Here is a 22,755-nt window from a genome sequence, read left to right as displayed (position 1 = left end):
CAAAGACCACAGTACACTTTCCTTCGAGTGTAAACGTATAACTGTTTATGAGCTGGGTATTTAGCTTGGAGAAGAAAGCAAAGTGCATTTAGTTCAAAACTGAGACACTCACGTCTATCAAGATTACACAAATAGCATGGAGTTACCTGAGTAGAAATAGCCCGCATGCCTCATTGAAATGATTCAACCATACTCAACATCGTACTATAAAACAAATTTCACTGATTTTTGAATGGTCCACTTTTAACAGGCCCTAGAATAAACTATCACCCTTTTGAAGGCCCTAAAGCGCTGAATCTCTAGAAATACGGCTAAAGAATGTTATGATGTAATCAGAAGGCTCTTCCCTGCTTCTAGTGAAAGAATATACAAACATGTCTCCCTGGACTATAACAACCCAACAGCTTCTGTGATGTCACTTTGAACTCAAGGCCAGGATTTCTGTTGGTTTAAATTTGACCAGATGGGGACCTGAAAACCTCACTGATTCTCCTGACCTGGGGTAGAAGGCACTCTCAAAGTCTTACCAAGGGAAGAAAAAAATTGAATGAAGGGAAATTAAAATGTCTTTAAAACAAAACAAACAGAACAAAACTTTTTTAAATCAAGCAAGCGAATGTGTTGGTGGTAGCAGCACCCTTCAGCAGAAGTACTCACGCAGAATCTACCGGCCAGAAGTTGATCAGAGTAACAGGACTGCAAAACAAAAAATGAGGTGGTGAAGAGAAACACAGGCAAACTCAGCCACACACAGACACAAATTACTGAAAGGTCAAAATAAGTGAAATCCAATTAAGTATGAACCATGGAGTGCAACAGCCAAACAAAGGTGGAAAGTGAATTAAAAGAAAAACAGTTGTGCTATTGCCATGAGACTTATGGAGAAAAAGAAAGAGCAGGTTCAAAAGAGGTGAAGGCATCATCAGTTTGGCCATGAGAATCATTACTACTCACTGTGAAGAAATGTGCTGTGACTCTATTTGAAGTAGAAAAAAGTGACTAGATACGACCACACAATCAGATACAAAAAGACACACGCCTACTGATTTGTGAGGGAGGAAAATCAAAATGAGATCTTGGAGTCACTCATTTGTAAACAGTCCCATATTTCTTAAAAGCCTTGTAAGGTAGTGAGCAGCCGTAACGTGGTTTTATTTCCCTGTGAGATACAGTTCCATTTTTGGAAAAGGTCATTGTCATGGGACAACTGACATGGGAAAATGGCGACTGAATATCAGCTTGTTTTTCTCTTTGCAGCTAAAGTAAATCTAAAGAAAGAAATAGGAGAGACTGTTTGCACTTGGGAGTGAAGGAAGGTATTCAGCTGAGAGGAGTTCAAATATATACGTCAAACGAGAGTCTGTTTTGCTTTTCCCACTACTCACGTTTCCATGTTGTCCCCCTCTAAGACAGTCTGCACTGGCAGGTAGCCCATTCGGGGATGCTTCGCAAAATACCTTTTGGTTCGAAATTTGTTTTTTAGTACCTTGGCAAAGTCACGAACATCTTCTCCCGAAGTAGTCTGAAAGGGAAATCATGCTGAGATCAGGCTTCAGAAGGTATGATCTCAAGATAAAGCACCACTCCAGTGCTCTGCCTCGGGCCGCTTGTTCTGTAACTTAGGAGCGAGTAGAGGTTGAGGGCAAAGGCTTTGGAATCACACAGAAACAGGGCTTTGAAACCAGGTCTGACATTTACTAGTGGGGTTAACTTGGGTGGGTTATTCCCCTGTCCGAGGCTTAGATTATCTATAAAATGGGGGCAATAATACCTGAACAAGTCGTTATGGTGAATAAATAAAGTATACCAACTACTAGGCTACTCAAACAGTAGTTTATAGAAGTCTTGAGGTCGAAAAGTTGACCTTAAGTGTGGCCACGCTGTACAGTATTTTTAAAATGTTTTGTCCACGTTGCTATCGTATTTCACCCACTAGATACCATCCATTCACAGCACGGTACACTCTCCATCACTGGCTAGCTTTGCAAAAGAAATCAAAGTGAGGAAGCAACAGCTGGGAGAATCACTCTGGAGATGGAAGCAAGAAATGCTCTAAAGCAGAGCTTCTCAAACTGATGTGTTCCTAAAATGCAGGTTTTGCTAAAATGCAGCTTTTCATTTAGAAAGTCAGGGGTGGGGCCTGAGGTTCTGTAGTTCTAATAAGTTCCCAGGTGATGCCAATTGCTGCTGGTCTACAGAGCACACTTTGAAGAACAAGCAGCTAGTGTTTAAGGAATAAAAGATTTTTACACTCAGATCTGTGCCCACCATGTCTAGGCCCTTTCCATTTCACCAGTGATTTTTCAAAGTTCTATTGGCCACTGAACATTTTCTCAACACAACATCTTAGGAGAAGGCTCCAGTTCTTAATTATACAACTGTGGGCAAATTATTTACCCTCAGGACCTCAGAGTCCTCATCTGTAAAAAGGGGCTGAGAAATAATACCTATCTCACACAGAGTACTTTAAAAGGTAAATGCCTAGCATTTAGTGGCTAGGTGTTAGCATATAAAACAGATAAAAGGTGAGTAAGATTAATTGAAAGTAGTGGATTGTGAATTTGAGGCAAACTGTATTTTTGCCCCCCAATACCCAACATGCCCCATGACCATAACACCTCTGCACACAACCACCAGAGCTGTGCAAAATAAATGTGAAAATGTCTTCCCTACAACCCACGAAAACCGAAGAAAAACCTACTGGTTCACCAAACAATGTATGTTGAGTGTCTACGACATTCCACGAGTGCCAGGCAGGCCCTGATGCACTAGGGATAAGGTAAGTCCCAGAGTCTACAATTTGGAGCCACTCGAGCTGGCTGACATGTGGGGAGACATCTGGGGAACTTACAAATCACAGCATTACATGTGATCTGCAATGCTGTGCACAACTGAAACTTCTCCCAGGTGCGCGGACGCACATCAGGGAAGCGTGTCACTTACCGGAGTGCAGTATTCCACCATGGGGTAGTGCATTTTATGGCCTTTTGCAACTCGCCCAGAAAAAAAGCAACTTTGGCAGATGTCATAATTAAAGTGCTTTAGACTCCTGTACCTGGTAAAGAACAAAAACAAACACATGTGTATTTCTTCAAATCAGATTCCCAAAGAACACCCTTTAATAAACCTTCTTCCACTGTCTTAATTCTTGAAACAGAATGCAGTGTTCATTATTCCCACAAGGTAAGTGATTAACTTTCTCCTTCCAGATTTCTCTGGTGCTTCTCCAACACTATCAAAACATTTTGGCAGAAAGATTATCCTATAAACATTTGGAGGGAGGGAAGAAAAACTCAGCTCTTATTGAAACTCCACTAGGAACTCATTCAGATTAAGCAGGAAGATACTGGCAAACTTCCAGTCTTTTGAAGACCAAGTACTAGAGCTTGAAAGAACTTCCTGAAGAAGGTTGATGCATGGCAGGTCCCCCTACCCATTAGAAGGGCACAAAAGTTTTCTGAGGTAAGTATTTTCAAAAAATTATAAAGAGAAAGCAATTTCATAAGACAAAAAGAAAATGGAACTAGAACTCTCAATTAAAACAAATCTTGCTTTAATTACATTTCCTGATTGACTGACATGATTCATCTTCAGATAGTTACTTGGATAATCTCTTTTATCTGTCTCTCTTCAGAAATTCCTCACCACGTTGACCACACATGATAGCTGAAGCCCCAAGAAAAGACATGATTTGGGTTAGATGAAAGAATTGATCATGTGTAAGTACTACATGGTACATTTCCCCGATTCTCAGATTACTGTATTCTTCGTTTCATGCTCTCCCTGCCTTGTGCTTTTTCAGATAAGCATCTTCGCCAATTCAAATAAACATATTCCTTATGTCACATATGGGAATGTGGGGGAAAAGCTACCATTTTTAGATCCCAACCCTCTTCGGGATGGGGGAGTGGGGGAGGAGGAAAAAGAAGTACTGATTCCTAAAATGATCTCATTTGATAAGGGCAAAAGAATTGAATGTGAAAAGGCTCTCTTAGATCCTCCAAAGCATTCGTCTTTGTCATTTTATAAAATTCCTCCCCCCCATACAAATCTTACCAATGAAGGAAGCTAAGAAAAGAAAGGTAAGAAATACTATGCGGTCCTGTATAGCTTCCCCTCCAACCCCACTGCCCCGTGGCATCACTCTTACCTGCCAAAACCAGGAAGGAAAGAAGGTGTCCTTTGCAAGCACTGCCTACTCAGTTTTGTCTATCTAGGCTTTAGAAACCTCTGAAGGTTTTTGTTAAAACCTCTTTGGAAACAGCATGAAGTATGGAAGGACAAACACCAATGGTAAAGGAGCACAGTGAATAAAAAGCACACAAATGGTACAAAGTAGTTATTAGGAAACAAAGTAATAAAACAAGTCTGAGCATAACCAGAAGAGTATTTACTTAGCTGGTAAGTGGATTCTGAACAGGCACAGATGATACAACTAGTTTACAAGTTAACACTTATTCATCGCTATGGAAACCTTGATGTTGATCCAGATGTTTAATACATCACTGTTTCAGAATTTGGATTTGAGACTGTTGTTCGATAAGATTAAATCACTTAAAAATATCCTGTCTCCCCAAACAGGTCAACAACACTGAAGATTTAAGAGCCAATTGTTTTCTGTGACATTTAAAGAATATCAGAATAATAAGCTGGTATCTTTCCTCTCACTTTCTCTTTTAAATTTATAAGGAACATTTTCTTTTTTTAGCTGCTTTGTGAATCTTTCATTTACTTGCATACTTTATATTCCCTTAGAAGTTCATTAGGATACTACAAAAAAAAGTGTAATCAGAATCACAGATAAAGAAGTATGTTTCAGGGTGCTTGAAACAATTCTTGTTACTTTTGGGGAAGAAAAGTGGTGCAAAGTCATTAAGAGACTGAGCTACCATGACGGGTCTCCCAAAATAGAATCATCCCTTAATTTTATAACCAATTCTTAGAGAGTTTCTATAAACAGAAAAGATCATGGGAAAAAAAAAGAAAGAAAAGAATAGAAAAGAAAAGAAAAAAAGAAAGAAAGAAAGAAAGAAAGGAAAGATGATCAAAGTGTTTGCGTTCCAGGAAAGAAGAGGTACAGTTAATCTGTATACACCTGATGGACAAATATCTCAGTGGAGACAGGCAGTCAGTCCTAATCAACCAAGAACATGGCTCTGCAGAGCCGAAGAGTAAAGGTGGAAAGGGACACCTGCCGAATGAGGCAGATCCACCAAAACAACCCAGTGATCGGCGGTGCGGGGGGTGACATCAGCGATCGATGTCCCAGCCTGATCACCTCCTCTCCCACTTTGAAGAGGAACAAACTAACAGCAACTGGCACAGTAGATAAGACATCAAGTCATCAAAAGGCGAGAAATGTTAAGACAAAATATGACATTGCGGGGGCTCCTCATACCTGAAGCCGATGATCGGACACTCCTTGCAGATGTTACACTTGGCCTGATGCTTGGCGGTTTCTGCAGCGGCCACTCTGTGCAGGACGGGCAGCCACACCATGGACTGGGGTTCCAGTCTCATCCAGTCCAGGAAAAGGGCCGCTTCAATCTCTGGCTTATTATTAGCCTGCAAAGACAGGAAGGAGAGCAGGTAAGAGAGGAAAGGAGGCATGTGTCAGTTTAGGCAATATGTTAAAAAAAAAAAGAAAGGAAAAGAATCACAGAGGCACAGTGAGGCCCACTTTTCACTGCCTGTTGCTGCAAGTGTCTCCCTAACACCCACACGACCCACCTACCCCTGAGGCTTTGGGAAACTGCCATCACTCTGCTTGGCTACTAGATGACAAGAAACCAAAGCAAAACAAATGGAAAAAGGAAAGCAAAATACACACCTGAGAGGGACTCTATTTAGCTCCAGTTTTTGAACAGATAACCTGCAAGTGTTTACTGATACCATTTCAAAGGAGAAAAAAAAAAAACACAACTCAAGGAACTATTGATTCCTTTTTTCCTAGCAAATCCGTTTCTCAGTGTTTCACAGAATCATAATGAAGAGGCTTTAAAATTCATCTGGCCCCAATGCTTCAATTTTGCCGACAAAGAAAACTGACATACAGAAGAAAGAAGTGGCTTTTCAAAGGCCATACAACTCCCTGGAGGCAGAGCTGCTACTAGCATGCAGACCTCTTGGTCTAGTGCTGTTTTCATGGGGGCCTGTTGCTTCTCTGTCTTGAGTTCTCTCTCTTTCAAAGTCTAAGCTTAACAAACGCCAGTCCTCCCAGAGAGTACAATGATTTTAGAAAACTCAAAATATATTTATGCATCCATCAGTTGATTGGTATGTTACCATAGTGATGCATTTTAAGTACATATTTTTTTTTAACTCTACAAGACTCTATTTTCAGTTTTTATATTGCTAGATTGACCTTTACATTGACCACTTTGTTTGTTTGTTTGTTTTTGTTTTTCATTGCTTCCTTCATCTCAAATATCCCATCTAGGATCAGTTCTGCCAAAGTACATCTTTCAGTATTTCCTACAGTCAGTGTCTGTTGATATCAAATTTCTCAGGTTTTGTTTGCCTGAAAGTCTCTTTTTCTGTCCATATTCTTGATAGCTGTCCTCATTGGGTATAGATTTTAGATTGAAAGGGATTTTTTTTGGGGGGGGTGTTTCTTTTTATTTTGCTTTAGCACACTCAAGTACCATTACACTTCTATCTCACTTTCTCTGCTGCTGTTGAGAAGTCAGCTGTGAAGCTGTTGGCTGGTCCTTTGAAGGCCATCTGTCCTTTTCCTGTCTTGTCTTGTATTTCTAGGGCTTTATTTATTCTTTAGGATTCACTGGGCCTCTTGAATCTGTGGGTTAGAGTCTTGACTCAGCTCTGGAATCTTTTCAGTCATGATCTCCTGGGATACTGTCTCTTCTCCATTCCTTCTCCCCTCTGCTTACAGAAATCTATTAGATAAATGTTAAGATTTGGTCGATCTAACCTCCATTTATCTGAATAAGCCTTCCCTAGTTTTCCTCCTTTTTTGTCTCTCTGCGCTTCCTTCCTAGTAGCTCCGCCTGCCCTACCGCTTGGGTACTTCTTTCTCTCGTTAGCACCATCCAGTCTGCTGTAAGCCCGCACAATGAATTTTAAATTTTGCTTATTGTACTTTTTAGTATCTAAGGTCACTTCTAAAGTTTGTTGTTCCCTGCAGGTATTTTTCAATGTTGTCGGTTATTTTTTTTTTTTTAACAGAGTATACCTAGTTTTCAAAAAATCATCTCTCATGATTCCAAGATATGAAGTTACTGTGGGTCTGCTTCAGGGGTCTGCTATTTCTGCTGGTTCTCACTCACCTTAGTTTGCTGTGTGCTCACTTTTTTTTTTTAAATATGTACTATAATGACCTTAAATTTTTTTCTGGAGATACTTTGATTCTTAGAAGTTAAATGCCTTCTCCAGAGACCATCTGCATTTGCTTTCGTCAAGAACCAAAGGGCACTACCTATTCTGAGAACAATTTATGCTGAATCTATGATGGGATATTTAGCATCATGCAAGTGATGAGCATTTGAAATGCAAACCCATATTGCTTCTCTTGGAATGTGGTTTGCTAATAAAGAATCTATTCACATTTTAGACAGAAAAGCAGTAGGATTTGGATGGATAGGTCATTTGGCTTGAAACACTCACCACTTCAGTAGTACTATAGTTATTAGCCCTGATTATAAATGTGACATTACAATGAGCTGTTTAACCTTGAATATCCTAGGTGCAAAATGGTATCAGTTCAAGCTACTGATCAAAAGCTTTTGTTGAGTATTTCTCTCTGTGTAGAGTGCCATCAGAGAGGTACTTTGTGGAAAAATTTTTTAAAAATTAAAAAAGAATTATAGAACCTAAAGATGAAAGGGACCATGGAAGTGAATTCATCCTTTTGGAACGGCACCACAGAGCTCTAAGACTTTCAGTAGTCACTGAGTCCAAACTTATCCAATGCCAGTATATGTTCTTACAGCCACTGTATAAATACCACCCGTGTGGGGAGCAAATGTCTTTAATGGATGAACTTGAATATTTGTGCACAGGTATCCCTGTCAAAAGTGCTTCATCTCACTGAGCTGAAATCTGCCAGCATATAGCCAAGGGGACCGGAGGCTCGAGTCCAACCAAGAGAGTACAAACCCCAGCTTTGCTGCTGGTTGTGCTACCTTGGGAAAATCACTTACTGTATCTTAATTTTCCTCTGCCGTGAAATAGGACTATTAATAGCATCTACCGCATACGGTTGCTTTAAGATTTCAATGAGTTATCAAATGAAAGGCACTTGTGTGTCTGGCATGTCTGGCACACAGCAAGAGCCATGCCCGTGTTTGCTCTTGTGACTGTCATTATCATTATCTTTCGACCAGAAACCTAGAAATTCTCAGCCTTCACACATCCCTTTAAGTATTTTACCAGAGCTGTCATGTCTGTCCATGCCTCTTTATCCCTATTCCTTTCATTTCTTCCTCAAATGACATGGCTTGGTTTGCCATTGTCTTTTAGAAAACTATTCTCCGAATATGATCTGCTGGGAATGGCACCTTCAGTTCTCTGGACAGTATAATTGGATGACTTTCTTTTGTTCTGTACTATAGGCTCACACAGGGTTTCCATTCAACCAAAATCTCTGGGTCAGTGTTTCCCAATGAATCCAGCAGATCAATCATCCAGCAAAATGTTTCATGAAAAGAAGGTCAAATTAATTAAGGAAACGTTGCACATTACATCTGCCTCTTAAAATTCTTAATGCACATCAACATACTAATGGCTGCGAGGGCTGTCGGCAAAGAAACACGTTAAACCTTGTTTGACCTCTGAATTTCCCACACTAATTATTCAGTGATCCAAGACCTTCATCTTTTTTTTTTTTTTTTTAAGTTATAAGGCTTGTGAACACCACAGGGTACTAATGCTCTGCTGAGCATGATAAGAAATGCTGTGTTTGCCTACTGCTGGTGATTCCTCCATTTTATACTTGTTCAGTCGGGATTTGTTTCCCTTCACTTCTGTTAAAACCTTGTTAGTCTGAGCCCTTTGTACAATCGCATCTGTATCTTTAAGACTCCTGACTCTTCCAGCTATTGAATTCGCCATTCTTTCCAACTTTGTGTAATTTTTGCTGTTTAAAATACGTGCTCTGTCTTCATCAAAAAGTCACTGGTGAATTTATCAAACAGGCCAACGTCAAACTTGGGTCACACCACTACCGACTGCACCTGAGGTCAGCACAAAACCAGGATCCGGCCCTCGCTGGCTGTTGGACTGTGACTCCTCCCAGTTATATTATTGTCTAGTCTATACTGAACATGTTTTCTTCATTCTATAAACAAAGATACAATGAGAGACTTTGTCAAAAGAATTAAGTTTCAGCTACAATATGTCCTATAACAATCTCTTGCTCCACTGGTCTAGAAACCAAGTTTATCAAAATAACCCCCTCCAGCTTGGAGAAAAACCATTATAAAAAGACAGAAAATTGAAAAGCATCACTAACTCATTCCTATTTAAAATACAGCATTATTGTTGCTGAATCTGAACCTATATATTTTTTCTTGACTTAGGCTTAAATGATAAGTTTTTTTAATGATGGATTCAAAAACATGCTACAGAGAAAGAATTCTGGCTTACTCCAGCAAGTATAATGTTAACAGAAAGCTTCTGGTCATTCCGGAAGACAGGAAAAAAAAGTCTGACCATGAGTCAGCAACAAATGTAGGTGTACAAAATAACAGGAAAAAAAAAAGAAGGACCACGTCTGCGATGTATAACTAAAAACACAGCCAGTGGAGTGTGAACAAATGATCGCATTACCCTCAGTACTGCTCAAAACCTTCTTAGAAAAAGGTGTCTAGTTCTGGTGGCTATAGCTGACCCAGAACTTAGAGAAGGCTTGGCAGAAAGGCACAGTGATAATTACAGGGTTTGAAAGACCTACAAGAACAGCTTAAGGGAATTGGGATTATTTAGCCATGAAAAAAAAAAAAAAACCAGAATGTGCAAGAAAGAGTGGCTGAAGGGGAGATTTAATAACAGTTTTCAATTATATGAATGGCTCTTGCATAGGGGCCTATGACCAGCTGTTCGATTTCTCCACTGAGGACAGAACAATAAGAAACAGGCTTAAGCAGCATGAAGAATTTAGGCTGTAACTCATACGGAAGCATTTTCTGATGCTGAAAGTTGTTAAAGCATTAGTGTGAATTACCAAGGGAAGCTAGAGAATGTTCTCCTCTTTCAAAATACCATAGATTCCCCTGTGCTTAAAGGCTGGAAATTCTCAAGGTTCTTTCTACCTCCTAAGATGCAAGATCCATCATTTTGGCTCTTTTAAAACTGCTCGCCTGTGCCACCTGACAGCCCTGAAGACAAGATATGGGGATTCACATTCTCATTCTGTTCCCATCTTTCATTTTTACTCCAAACCATTCTGTATCCTACTGGTATATTCCCTCTCCTTGTGTCTGACGATAAAGAAGGAAAGAATTAAAAACCAGGCAAGCGTCTCTAAAGATCTAAAAGACCTAGAACTAAAACCTAGTTAAAATTACCTTTTCATCATTCTAGAAAAAAACAAATAGGTTAGACTAGAATGACAGGAAATTGTTGAGGTCAAAAGACAGGTATGATGGCATTGGATTGAGATCATCCTTGGATGTGCCATTGTTTGCTGACATCCACCTGGGCCTCAGATATCTTCTTTCGGTGTCAAGGATGACCCTGTCGTCATCCTAAATGCCAGTTTCAGACCATCTAAGCAGAAACACTTAGAATAGGTCATTTAGCCCTGGTGTGTTTTGTTTTCTGGTTTTGGCAATACTTCCTTTTTCCCGTTCTATGGCACACACACAGCAAGCAGCGCTGTCACAGCTCCTTCCACTGTGATAGCCACCGTGGGGGAAGTACCTTGGGTCCCCGCTCTTTCTCTCTTGGTCCACACCTATCAGCAACTCTCCACAGCATGGAGGCTAGGGATGGAGTCTGCTGGAATTACTGCTGCTGCATTACAGCAGATTGCAGGGTGGCTTTATACAAATGTCATCTGAACAAGGTACAAAGACAACTTAAAGGAATCCCAATATCCGGCATTTCTAGCCAAGGGATGTAATTATCAATATAATAACTTCAAAGGACATTACATGGCCAGTTGGCAGTTAGGGGATTTGCCATGGTTCAGAATAACTTTTGGGTTTCCTTCCCAGCATGCCTTCCATGAACCCTCAGGCACTGAAGGCCCCAAATAGCTGCCAGAGCAGTGATCTGAATATTGATTTTTCTCTCAGACTAACAGCCTCAGTTCACGGCCACAGAAGAAATGCAATGGGAAGATTTCTCAGCAAGCCCCGCAGCCCAGCTACCATAAACACGTACATCGTATTTGTAGGAGAAGGTAACTGGCATCCCAACTGTCAGGCTTTTGGAAAAAACATGGCAATACTTCATAAAATGGAAAAATATAGCAGAGAGAGAGGTAAACATTAGGCAAGAGACTGTCTGTAGCCAGTAGTTCTCAGACAATAAAAAGGAACTACGTTTTGTCCTGGAAATAATACTTGTCTAAACCTCCTTCATTCCTCTCCTACACAGGAACTATGTCTCTATACCTTCCGTCAAGATTTACTGAAGTGAACGATGGGTGGGAATTAAACTGTGATCACGATAAATAAAAGGAAGGATTATATCTGAATAAGAATGACAAAAAAACTGCCTACTCATCCTGAAGAGCAAAAAAAAATTAAACGTATAAGAGCCATCTAAGGAGTAGAGGATAAAGTAAGTACATTCTCAAATGCCTACTTTACTTCTAAATAGTTTTTTAAGTAAATGGCTCTCTGTTAGTTTGTCTGTTACAGTATCACATGCAAAAGGCTAATCCGTAGTCTATTTCTGGATTTGCAGGATATATTTAGAATGATTTCGCTTAAAATCTAGGAATACACACAATTTATACTTGGGGCCTGAAGGAAAGCTCACAGGCAGACAGCTATGCTTGAGGTCAAGGGTTCTCAACCAGGGACAATTCTGTACCCCCAGAGGACACCCGACAATGTCTGGGGACATTTTTGGTTGTCACAACTCAGGGAGGGGGTGTCAGTGGCACTCAGTGGGCAGAGGCCAGGATCCTGCTAAATGTCCACCATTGCACAGGACAGGCTTTACAACAAAGAATCACCCTGGCCAACGTGTCAGTGGTGCCAAGATTGAGAAAATGTGCCCTAATGTTAATACCTTACAATGACATGCTTCATTTGTCAAAACTGAGAAACCAACATGAGAAAACGATGATTACCTAAATGTCAGACTTCCCTGGAGCTCTGCAGGGCCCCCAGCAGGCAGGCAGCTGTTCTCCAGACACAGAAACCGAGCAGCTATGATAGGCCCGATCAACTACTGACTGGGAGAGAAAGGCTACACTGGTTAATGCACTGTGGACAGAGAAATGAGGTATCCATCCCTTCATGCCTGCTAGAAGGGCTGTCAGAAGACAAGACAAGAGACAAGCATTGGTGAGGCTGGAGAAAAGGGAACCTGTGCGCACCGTTGCTGGGAATGTAAACTGGTTCAGCCACTATGGAAAACAGTATGGAGGTTCCTCAAAAAACTAACACTAAAACTACCAAGTGATCCAGCAACTGGACTTCTGAGTATATATCCGAAGGAAATGAAAACAGCATGCTGAAGAAACACCTGCACTCCCGTGTTCACTGCAGCATTATGCACAACAGCTAAGACATGGAAACATTCTAAGTGTCCGTCAATGGATGAATGGATAAAAAAAGATGCGCTGTGTGTGTATACAGCGGAATACTATTCAGCCACGAGAAAGAAGGAAATCTTGCCATTTTTGACCATACAGATGGACCTTGAGGGCATTATGCTATATGAGATAAGTCCGACAGAGAAAGACAAATACTGTATGATATCTCTCATGTATGAACTCTAAAAAAGCTAAACTCCCGAAACCAGAATAGAACGGCGGTTATGGGAGGCTGGGGCTGGGTAAATTGGGGAGATTATCTGCTTGCAGCTAGTACATAATTTCTTGAGATCTAATGCACAGCAAAGTGATTCTAGTCAATAATACTGTATTATAAATTTCAAAGTTGCTAGGAGACTAGATTTTAATCATTCCCACCACAAAAATAAAATGGTACTTATGCGACATGACAGAGGTGTGAGCTAACACAAGCGTGGTGATCATATTACAATATATAACTGTCACAGCACCACGTTGTACATTAAACTTACACGATGTCGTATGTCAGTTGTACCTCAATTAACATTTTAAGCTAAATATGTTTATATATTGTGGATAGAGGAACCAAAAAGGACTAATAAATTAAAAGTCCAAACTATAAGTCACAAGGGAACATGCTAAAATCTTAGACCCCAATTTGAAATCAGGTTGCTTCTCAAAAAGAAACTCTATGCAATGTATGCTAGGACAAATAGCAACTAATTTAATCATGGCAAATAATTATTCCAAGCAAGGTTAAGGCAGTCAGCTGGTACAAAAGTGTGGGTGTTGGTGTTAGTGTCTGTGTGTGTGCACATATGAGTGTATGTTTTCATTTTATTTAGTAGAGTTCCTGCCCATTTAGAATAAAAACAGTATCTAAATATATAACTATTGCATGCATTCAGATTCATGAATAGAATTTCCGAACATTCTTACTGACAGAAACAGGTAAATTTGTGGAAAACACTGGGGACATACCACAGATTTTTAAAAAGGTTAATCTCTTCTTCCTGGCCATTTTCATCTGCTGTTTTCACTAGTAAAATGTTCCCTTCACAAATCCAAATAATCATTTCAATATTGCCGCCATTGTTAATAGGTTATGGCATTAATAGCTGACAAGCCAACTTTTCTGGCCCTGATTGTAAAAAGCCCTAGTGTTTGGAAAGATTTGCTGAATTTAAATTGATCAAAACAGTTTGTGAATTACTGTCTGTACACAAAGATTTAGAACTACAAGGAGAATGGCTGGCCAGGGTCAGACAGTATAGGACAGGCAGTTCCCGACTGTTCCCTGAGCTGTTATTACGATTTCTTTAACAACCTCTAAATCTACCAAGGGCATCAGTGGAATATTTTACATAAGAGAGAAGTGTGCACTAGCAACGAACATAAAAGGAGGAACAAGAACAAGTTGTAAAGAATATTAATGACTCTTCTTCCAAACAATCCCAATTTTTATGAAAATCAAATGAGTGATAAAAAAAATCTGCTATAAAACTGTATGAAACCTGCATGTAACAAATAAAACAGAAGGAAGGTGGCAGTTTGATCCTCTCAGACACGAGAACCTTGTGTTTTACCTTTGAGTTGCTGAGGACACTATAGTGTAGGGACACAAGGGATCATTTATATGAGGCTTCGCACAATGTTTTTTCACATCTTGTTCTTAGTCTGTGCTACTTCTAGTCAGAGAACAGCTGGTCTCGTGTGGAAGGCCACACTGTATATACAAGACTGTTTTCTGTACCTTGTATCTCTGCTACAAGCACTGCTACCTAGAAGATCAGGTAAGACTTGGCTGATAAGGACCAAGCTGTGAAATAAATACAGTAATCCATATCCCCTTCTGCCTTTTCCATGTGTAACATTTAGCATACAATCAAAGAAACCTGGGGGGGGATAAGCAGCTCTTGAGATAATCTGTTTAACCTCATGTTACAGATGAAAAAAGGCTCAAAGAGGTTAAGGAAACAGCTCAAGATTATCTATTATTTTAATACTAAAATATGTATGCTTAAAGTAGTCTTAAAAAGGGTGGACCAAAATGATTTCCTATGGGAACACACAAGCTGATCTCCAAAATCTTTTGAATCTTTTACTTGTCTGCGTTAGAGGCTCTCATACGTAAACAAGGCCTACTTGAGACAAAGCCCAGGTACCAACTCTTGAACTGAATTCTAAGCTGGAGAGCTACATGAAGATACAAGTGAATACTCAAAAAGCACTGTGCTAAGTGCATACTCGCATCTCCCTTGATTGCCTCCTTTCCCCCTTCTTTTTGACATTACATGTCCTCCTTCCTACTGCTAGATGCTACGGCATATATGAGCTACATGGACTGAGAGGTGCAAGTTAATAGAAATTGAGGTTGCAAAAAGAGGGGAAAAAAGACACAGAAAAGCCTATGAGATTCTCAATCCTCATTAGCACATAGCTCATGTTACACGATTTGGTCCCACAAAAGAGCTGGTTAATATGAAAATGTATTTCTCAGATATATGTTTACATTACTATGGGGGAAAAGGGCTGTCAATGCTATGCACTGGCGTTTTCAGCAATGTCATGGCAAAAATAGTATCCGAAGGCAGCTTGACCAGGAGAAGTCCAATTCTTTGTACATGCAAAATCACCCTAGATGTCTATGGTGATACACACACACAACAAAAGAGAGAAAGAGGGAAAGCGGGAGCTCTTCTTTATAGAAGAAAACCAGGTAATATATGCAGAAAGGATGGTAGAACTGGAAAATCACCAATCTAATAGCTAAATTAGAAAAGAATCATCAATGGAGACTAAAACCATAGGGTGAAAGCCTGTTGAGGAACAGGATGTTCATAAGTGCTCAAAATATCACAAAAGTGACTTTCTAATTACAAAGGGAAAAGGGTACTTTTACAGTGGAGATATCTGACTGACACCACCTTAACGTTCTTAGTATTACCAGTAAGAACCAAGTGTTATTTTGTCCCCCCACATGTGACGTAGTAGGAAAGCACACAACAGCGCCTTTGTCTTCCTCTTGCTAAAAACAAACAAACAAAAAATCATCCGGAATCTAATCGTGAAGAAACTCAGAAAAATCCAGAATATGGGACATTCTTCAAGAGAGCTGCCTGGACTCCTCAAAAATGTCAATGTTATGAATGTAAAAACAAACAAACAAAAATGCTGGGAGACTGTTCAGATTAAGTGTATGTAAAGACTTGACAAGCCAGTGAGAGACAAAGACCTTGACTGGAATCATGGGAGAAAAAAGCCAGAAATAAGGAACATTCTGAAGCCACGGTGACATTTCAATGTGGACTACGTGCTGGATGATACCACTGAAATGATGTTTTTATGTGTGGCGACAGGATGCAGTTATGCAGGAGGAAGTCCTTTCAAAAAAGATGTATGGTGAAGTGTTTAGGGTTTATGTTTTACGGTGTAATGTCCTTTTACTTTTAAACGGTAAAGGGGAGAAACATGTTTGTGTATGTGGATTCAAGTGAAGACATCGCGAAATGTGAATGGGGCAAAATGCTAAGCAGGGTTGGACACACGAGACGTATGCTTGTTAATCATATCATCTTTTCAACTTTTCTTTACACTTGAAATTTTTTCCAAATAAAATGCTGGTTGGAAACTGTGATAACTGTGAAAAGGGAGGGGGAAATGCCATTGATGTCAATGGTATAAAATGTGAAAAACTCTCTAGGATTAGTTTTCTGACAAAACTGTATCTCCAAACCTAACACCCAACTGATTTCCTGTTCTTAGCGTCGTCGTTCCTAAAGCATCCTCTAGTACACTCTGCTGAGATGTGCTTCGCCCAGATACCTGACTATGGGTTTTCAGCCATAAAAACGAGTTTAAGCAGCTCCACGTTTACAGAAAATTTTAAAATAATGATTGAGAGGTCAAGAGTTGTGTTGGCGAGACAAGAAGAAGTAAAAGGCTCCCCATCACTGCTGTCTTGGGTAGAAATCAAGTATTTTATTTAAAGTTCTGAAGATAATGAGCAGGTTGGAGGCCAGTAGTCACTGCTCTAAAGATTAATCAGGACTCTGAATCACCCATTAAAGATAAAATAAGCCCAAACAATAATATACAGTGATTATCCACTCTTCATTTACATGTTCAAGGACAACTGTCCTGACCTCAGGCTCTCCACTCCACCTGACTAATAAACCAATTAACATCATGGCTCCAGGGAACAGCAGCACAATTTAAAAATCTATGCAAATCTGTAAGTACACTCAATGTTATTAATTTATGCTAGAGAGAGTTCTTATTTTACAGAAAACTTTCCCATATGCATGGTGAAGCACATATATCTGCCTGTAGATATCATGGAACATTTTTCTCGAGTATGTATCAGGACACATTATGCTAAAGTACAAGCTTTAACATTAACTCTTCCACAACAGCCTCCAACAATCATTTAAAATCCAGTTCAGGAAAAGGTAAACATATAGGAACAGAATATGGAGGAGTGGTTTCCAGAGACTGGGAGCAGGCGTGATGACCACAAAACAAGAGGTAATTTTAGGGGTGATGAAAATGTCTTGATCATAGTCGTGGTGACAACTATATACATTCGTCTAAACTCAGAGAAATGAACACCAGAACAAATTTTATTGTATATATTTTAAAATGTAGCTTAAAAAAAAGCAAATTAGAAAAAGATTTTAGCTAGTTTATCAAATGCTCCCCCCAAACCCAAAGTAAACGAACAAATGAACAAAAAATCTTTAGCTATTAGAGTATCAAGACACACAAAGGACTCTGGATAAACAAGTAAGGGTAACCCAGGAAGACATTTTGCACTTCCTTTCATCTTAAATAAATCTTTGTAGAAAGAACTTTCTATTTTAAAAAATCCAACTTATGAGCCAGTGACAAACATGGGGGAAAAAAAGAAAACGGTGAATGTTGAACTCATGTTTCCTTGTTTCCATGAGCTTCTGGGGTAAGTATCAACGTGAAATTGAAGTAATGGCGAATCGATGAAAGGGAGTCCGGAATATTCTTCCATGGCTCCCCCAAAATATGTTTTCTTCATTAGCACTTCTGTCTCAGCTTAGGGAAGGGAAGGGAAGAGAGGAAGGAAGGACGGAAGGAAGGAAGGAAACTTTGGTCCTAACAAAGAATACTGCTTTAGAAGACTGAGGAGGGGAAACGGGAAGACGTGATTTTCCTTTGCAATACGTATACTATGAATGAAACAGGATTCAACTACAACACAAACCTATCTTTAAAATGCTGGTGAAGAAAATATCCATCACTCCAGACTGAGAAAGTTAACCACAGAAGCCACGGCCACAGCTTATAGTAAAGAAGAAAAAATCGACAATTGAAAACCAATAGTCAACTCAAGACAATGCTGATAATACTCTGATGAAAGGCCCTTTCCTAAAAATTTGTAGGAATTCTGTCCATGAGCAGGCCCAGTAGGAGCCTGGTGATACCACCTCTACTTAGACACACCAAGTCCTAAATAACTTACATCGTAGTCACTAGCAATTACCCATCAGTCCAAAGGGGTATAAAAAGAATGTCTATGGGACCAAAGGGACCATATTTTGATTAGTGAACAAACAGCCAAAGGAAATCTAAGCAAAATGGAATTTTTAGGAGTTATTTTAAGCATGGAAAATATAAAATGTTATCAATTGGCATGGGGAATGCTGTCAAACGGATTAAGAAGTGTCTTGGCATGGTATCTTACCACCATCTCAAGAGTGTCTACAATCTAATCTATAGATGCTTGGTTACAGATAAAAGGAATTGTTAGTCTTGGTGGGCTATCCTCATGTTTAAATACACTATAGATAATGGTAGCTAATGCCCAGTGAGTACCTACTATGTGCCCACCACTCTAAGTGCCCTGCCTCTACTAGCTCAGTCCAAGAACTTAGGGGCCAAGAAGGTCAAGAAAGGAATTCAAGGTCACACACTCGGCAAAGAGCAGAGCTGGGATTTGAGCCTGAGTAGTTAGCTTCAAGGGTGTATGTGCTTAGCCATTCTGCCACTTCACATGTCCTGGAATGATTTTTTACTTACACACACACACACACACACACACGCATGCTTTCCACAGTTGAGGTTATAATTTATCCTCATTTCTATATCATTTTATATTACAACAACTGTGCATAGATGATATTCATTTTTGTCATATGAATATAAAAATTCAGAAGACAGATGAAAAAGCAACTTACTCATTTTGAATGCATGAATACAACAGGAGGCAGAAAACAGATGTAAAATAAAAAGATTTTGACATGCAAGCTCTTGTAGGTGAAGCATGTTGAATATAAAGTTGGTATACTTGATTCTATCTAAACAATAAAGTCTTTAAAATGTTTACAGAAGAAAATAGTACAAAGACTATTGGGGGAGGGCCAGGGGGAGCACTTTGAAGGGCATAGCCAAACACCAATTTACAGATACTTGACTTCTCTGGAGTCAATTAAAAGCGTTTTTTTTTTTTAAACTGAAAACCTAAAAGGAAATATTATTCGATTTCATTTGAAGGTAGACTAGACACCTGAAAGTGGGATTAGAGTATTTTAAATAAAGATCATGGTGTGTGTGTGTGTACGTGTGTTGGGGTAGGGATAAGAGTGTTCAGTTACCCACATCATCCTATTATAACCTAAAATTCATATAAGGGATCATCTTAACACTTTCTCAGTTCAGTCTAGTATTTGAACTGCTTCAAGCCATCTACTTCTACTCAGATGGTTTAGCAGAAGGAAATACTGGCTTAGAACATAGGGAACTTGGGCCTGATGTCTCGTTCTGACATGAATATAACTGCAGAATGTAGAATATATTCATCCTGCCTCTCTAGGTTTCAGTTTTCTCATCTGAAAAAGGAGACATGTGGACGAACTCCAGGGTTCCTTTGGGCAGTCTGTGTGACTCATGGCCAGGGCAGACCTGGCCTTACTTGAGGTCATAAGGATTAATCTACTCCATCAACAGGGATGGTTGCATGGAATATGAAAGCAGATCAATCCGATGATGCACTAACTGTAGCTGTATTTCCAAAACAAACTAATTTCAAATCTTTACTTCTACGAATACTCAAAAGAGTCAATTTCCCAGTAACTGTGCTGACTCCAGTATGCGTCCAACGTAGAAACATACCCTGTCGCCTCACTTAGTAGCAATGAAGACACCACTGTCAAACCCATACATTTATAGTAAATTTTCCCCTTTAAAATCCACAGATATGACTTCCTTTACCGGCTTAATGGATAATTCCTTGAAGGGCCTATCCTGATTTTTATTAGGCAAAGCATCTTATTTAGACTTGGCGATTTCCTTTTCTCTTTCTTTTACAAAAGTTTTTGGGTTTTTTCCCCCCTATTTTTTTGGAGGGGGGAGATAACCAGGTTTATTTATTTATGTATTTTTTAATGGAGGTACTGGGGATTGAACTCAGGACCTTGTGCATGCTAAGCACATGCTCTACCACTGAGCTATTCCCCCCATTTTTTTCTTAATGTGATAAGACACACATACCATAAAATTTACTATCTTAACCATTTTAAGTGGACAATTCACTGGTATTAAGTATATACATATTGTTGTGTGACCATCACCACCACCCATCTCCAGGACGGAGGGATACGGGCCAAGGAAACCTTCAAAAAGATCACCCCGCGAGCACTGCACATGAAAACACCGCTGTCCTCTTGTCCCTGCCAGGCCCTTGTCTGAATCAGAAGCTGACATTTTTCTAACTGCACCAGCTTGAAAAGACAACAAAGGAAATAAAAAGACTATAGTCTGAAGTCAACTTCTCCTTCTGTGATGCAGGGAATGCATTTGTCAGAGAAACAAGCACTGTCCCGCCCTGTGTTTCCTCGGGTTGCTAGAAAGAGCAGTCTTTGAGCACAGCTTGCTGAAGGAACTAGCCCGGCCCCGTTCCCAAGGTCTTACACTTCAAACAGAGGGCAGAGGGCATTTTCAGTCCTGTTATCTTTCCCTACAGCAAACATCAAATTTTCATGCACATTGCAGTTTCCGAATGGCAAGGTGACGGCCAGGGCTCCTGGCTGAGGAACAGCCCGCCAGGGCCAAGATGCCAACTCTGAAGGAAGCATTCGCAATGGATCTGTTCAAGCAGACTGCCAATTACTAGCAGGTGGAGAGGGGCCCCAAATCTAGGCAATATAAACTTCGCCTGGCTCTGTACCTACACAAGGTGCACAACGTCCTTCTAGCCACATTCAATTTACCAATACGCGACCTCTTAAAATGAGGATTCCTCTTCTCCTCATCTCTCCTATGTTCCCTGTTTTGTTATGGCATCTCGTAATCTAGCAGAGACTCAGAAAAAATTCCTGTTGCTTCAGCTTGGGAAGCTGAAGAGCATTAGTATCAAAAAGTACATATTTGGGGATGAGGAGGTAAATGGGCTTGGGGACACTGACTAAGAGTCAAATTCTTCCACCAGCTGACAAACTGCAGGGGAACGGATAAATTCTCCATCTACTGAAACAACAATAAAAACAAAGCCCCCCAAGTCTGTCCATTCTATTCATCTCAAAGAAAACTATGTGAACAAAGGTAAAATGTTATCATCAGTAGCAATAGTAACAATATCATTTACAACCATGGCCAGTACAAATGGTAGGGAGAAGCTATTTCATGGTAGTGAAAGCAAACTGTGGGCAGTTATAGAAACAGATGGGAAAGGTCTGAGAGTTAAACAGAGAGAGCAGTAAGACCAATGAAAATGACCAGGGTGTGGTTTTAGAGAAATGTATTCATTGGGGGAAATCCATCAAGATATTAACAGTGGTAACAGGTTTTTTTTGTCTACTATTTTGTATTTTCCAAATTTTCTTCTTTGAACATTTAGAGTTAGAAGAAAAATTAGTAAAGTACTAATTTTTTTAAGGGAAAGAAACTGCTTCCAGGCCTTCTCATCACTTGTAATAATTTACACAAGTGTACAAGTGGCAATGAAACAGAATCAAACCAAAGATGTTGGATTTCCCCCATTCTCAGCATAAACCTTTCCGAGAGCTTGGAGACTGGCTAGCTAGGATGCATTCAATCACTATGTGATGGAGTGGTGGCCTGAGTTCAAAGTTCTGGTGCTGAGAAGAGAGTGTGCTGCTACCGGGACAGGGAAGTAGTGGAACAAGGGGCAGGAAGTGAATGAAAAAGGCAGACACTCCCGCTCCCCCTCCCCAAGGATGCAACAGGCTCCTGATAGTGGGGTGGCACTAGGGAAAGTGGAGTTTCTGCTCAACAGTCCCTTGTCCCGACAGCTGCTTGAGTTCAAGAGAGCCAGAGACTAGAGCTTCCCATCACAAAAAAGGAAATGATAATGACGTGACTGAGGTGCTATTGCTACAATGGCAATCATATTACAATATATAAATGTATCACATCAACATGTCATACACCTTAAATTTACACAATTTTGATGTCAGATATATTTCAATGGAAAGAGAGAGAGTGCAGTGAGGGTGGCGGTGGCTGCTGGTGTTGGCAGCAGCATGGTCAGTAAGTACCATGGGGGGATGGGACAATGGCTCCAGCAGCCCTGAGTCCAGTCCACCTGGCTCTGAGGCAGGAACTGTCCCTGAACAGACATGGCTGTTGGAAGATCTGTGTTCTGACCCTTACTCTCAACCCATCACAGGACACACACAGCTGTGTGTGGGTATGTATATATGAACACGTGTGTGTTTCATAACTAGGATGCAAAAAGTTACTGAAACTTGACTGAAGAGAAAAGAACGCTTAGGGGAAGAAAATTAAGCCATTGCAAGTTGTTTCAGAACTGGATTTTAGAAAAAAAAAAAAACCAGAATGAATCTGGACTATTTGTGGCCATTAATATTCATTGTATGGGAGTTACTTGTGTCAACATTCTGGAGTAGAAATATTAATGCAGCAACACACAAGACAAAACTCAGAGGGAGTGATAGTCTATTCATGTTTCGGGAGATTTGAGTACGAGGTTAAAAATGTATTTATTTCTCCACATCTGTTTTACTTTTGCAGCTAATTTGCCATAATTTTGTCAA

The 22,755-nt window shown here is 40.0% G+C and overlaps 1 protein-coding gene across 14 annotated transcripts in view; it reads right to left on the bottom strand.

Moving 5' to 3' along the window:
• DMD (dystrophin) overlaps positions 1-22,755 on the bottom strand; it is a 1,947,932-nt gene that overhangs the window by 64,726 nt on the left and 1,860,451 nt on the right. For 8 of the 14 annotated variants that reach the window (XM_064483309.1, XM_031445590.2, XM_031445586.2 and 5 more), the window contains 4 exons: positions 5,399-5,565; positions 2,944-3,055; positions 1,386-1,522; positions 658-696 (listed from right to left, as the gene is read on the bottom strand). In XM_064483309.1, the coding sequence (XP_064339379.1) occupies positions 658-696; positions 1,386-1,522; positions 2,944-3,055; positions 5,399-5,565 (455 nt within the window). Of the gene's footprint in view, positions 1-657; positions 697-1,381; positions 1,523-2,943; positions 3,056-5,398; positions 5,566-22,755 lie in introns of those variants that run through there. The other 6 variants (XM_031445593.2, XM_064483311.1, XM_031445589.2 and 3 more) reach the window with 2 other exon arrangements.

Source organism: Camelus dromedarius, chromosome X (genome assembly GCF_036321535.1).
Source record: "Camelus dromedarius isolate mCamDro1 chromosome X, mCamDro1.pat, whole genome shotgun sequence".
In the NCBI taxonomy this organism is placed as follows: domain Eukaryota; kingdom Metazoa; phylum Chordata; class Mammalia; order Artiodactyla; family Camelidae; genus Camelus; species Camelus dromedarius.
This window is presented reverse-complemented; position numbering and strand designations above follow the sequence as displayed.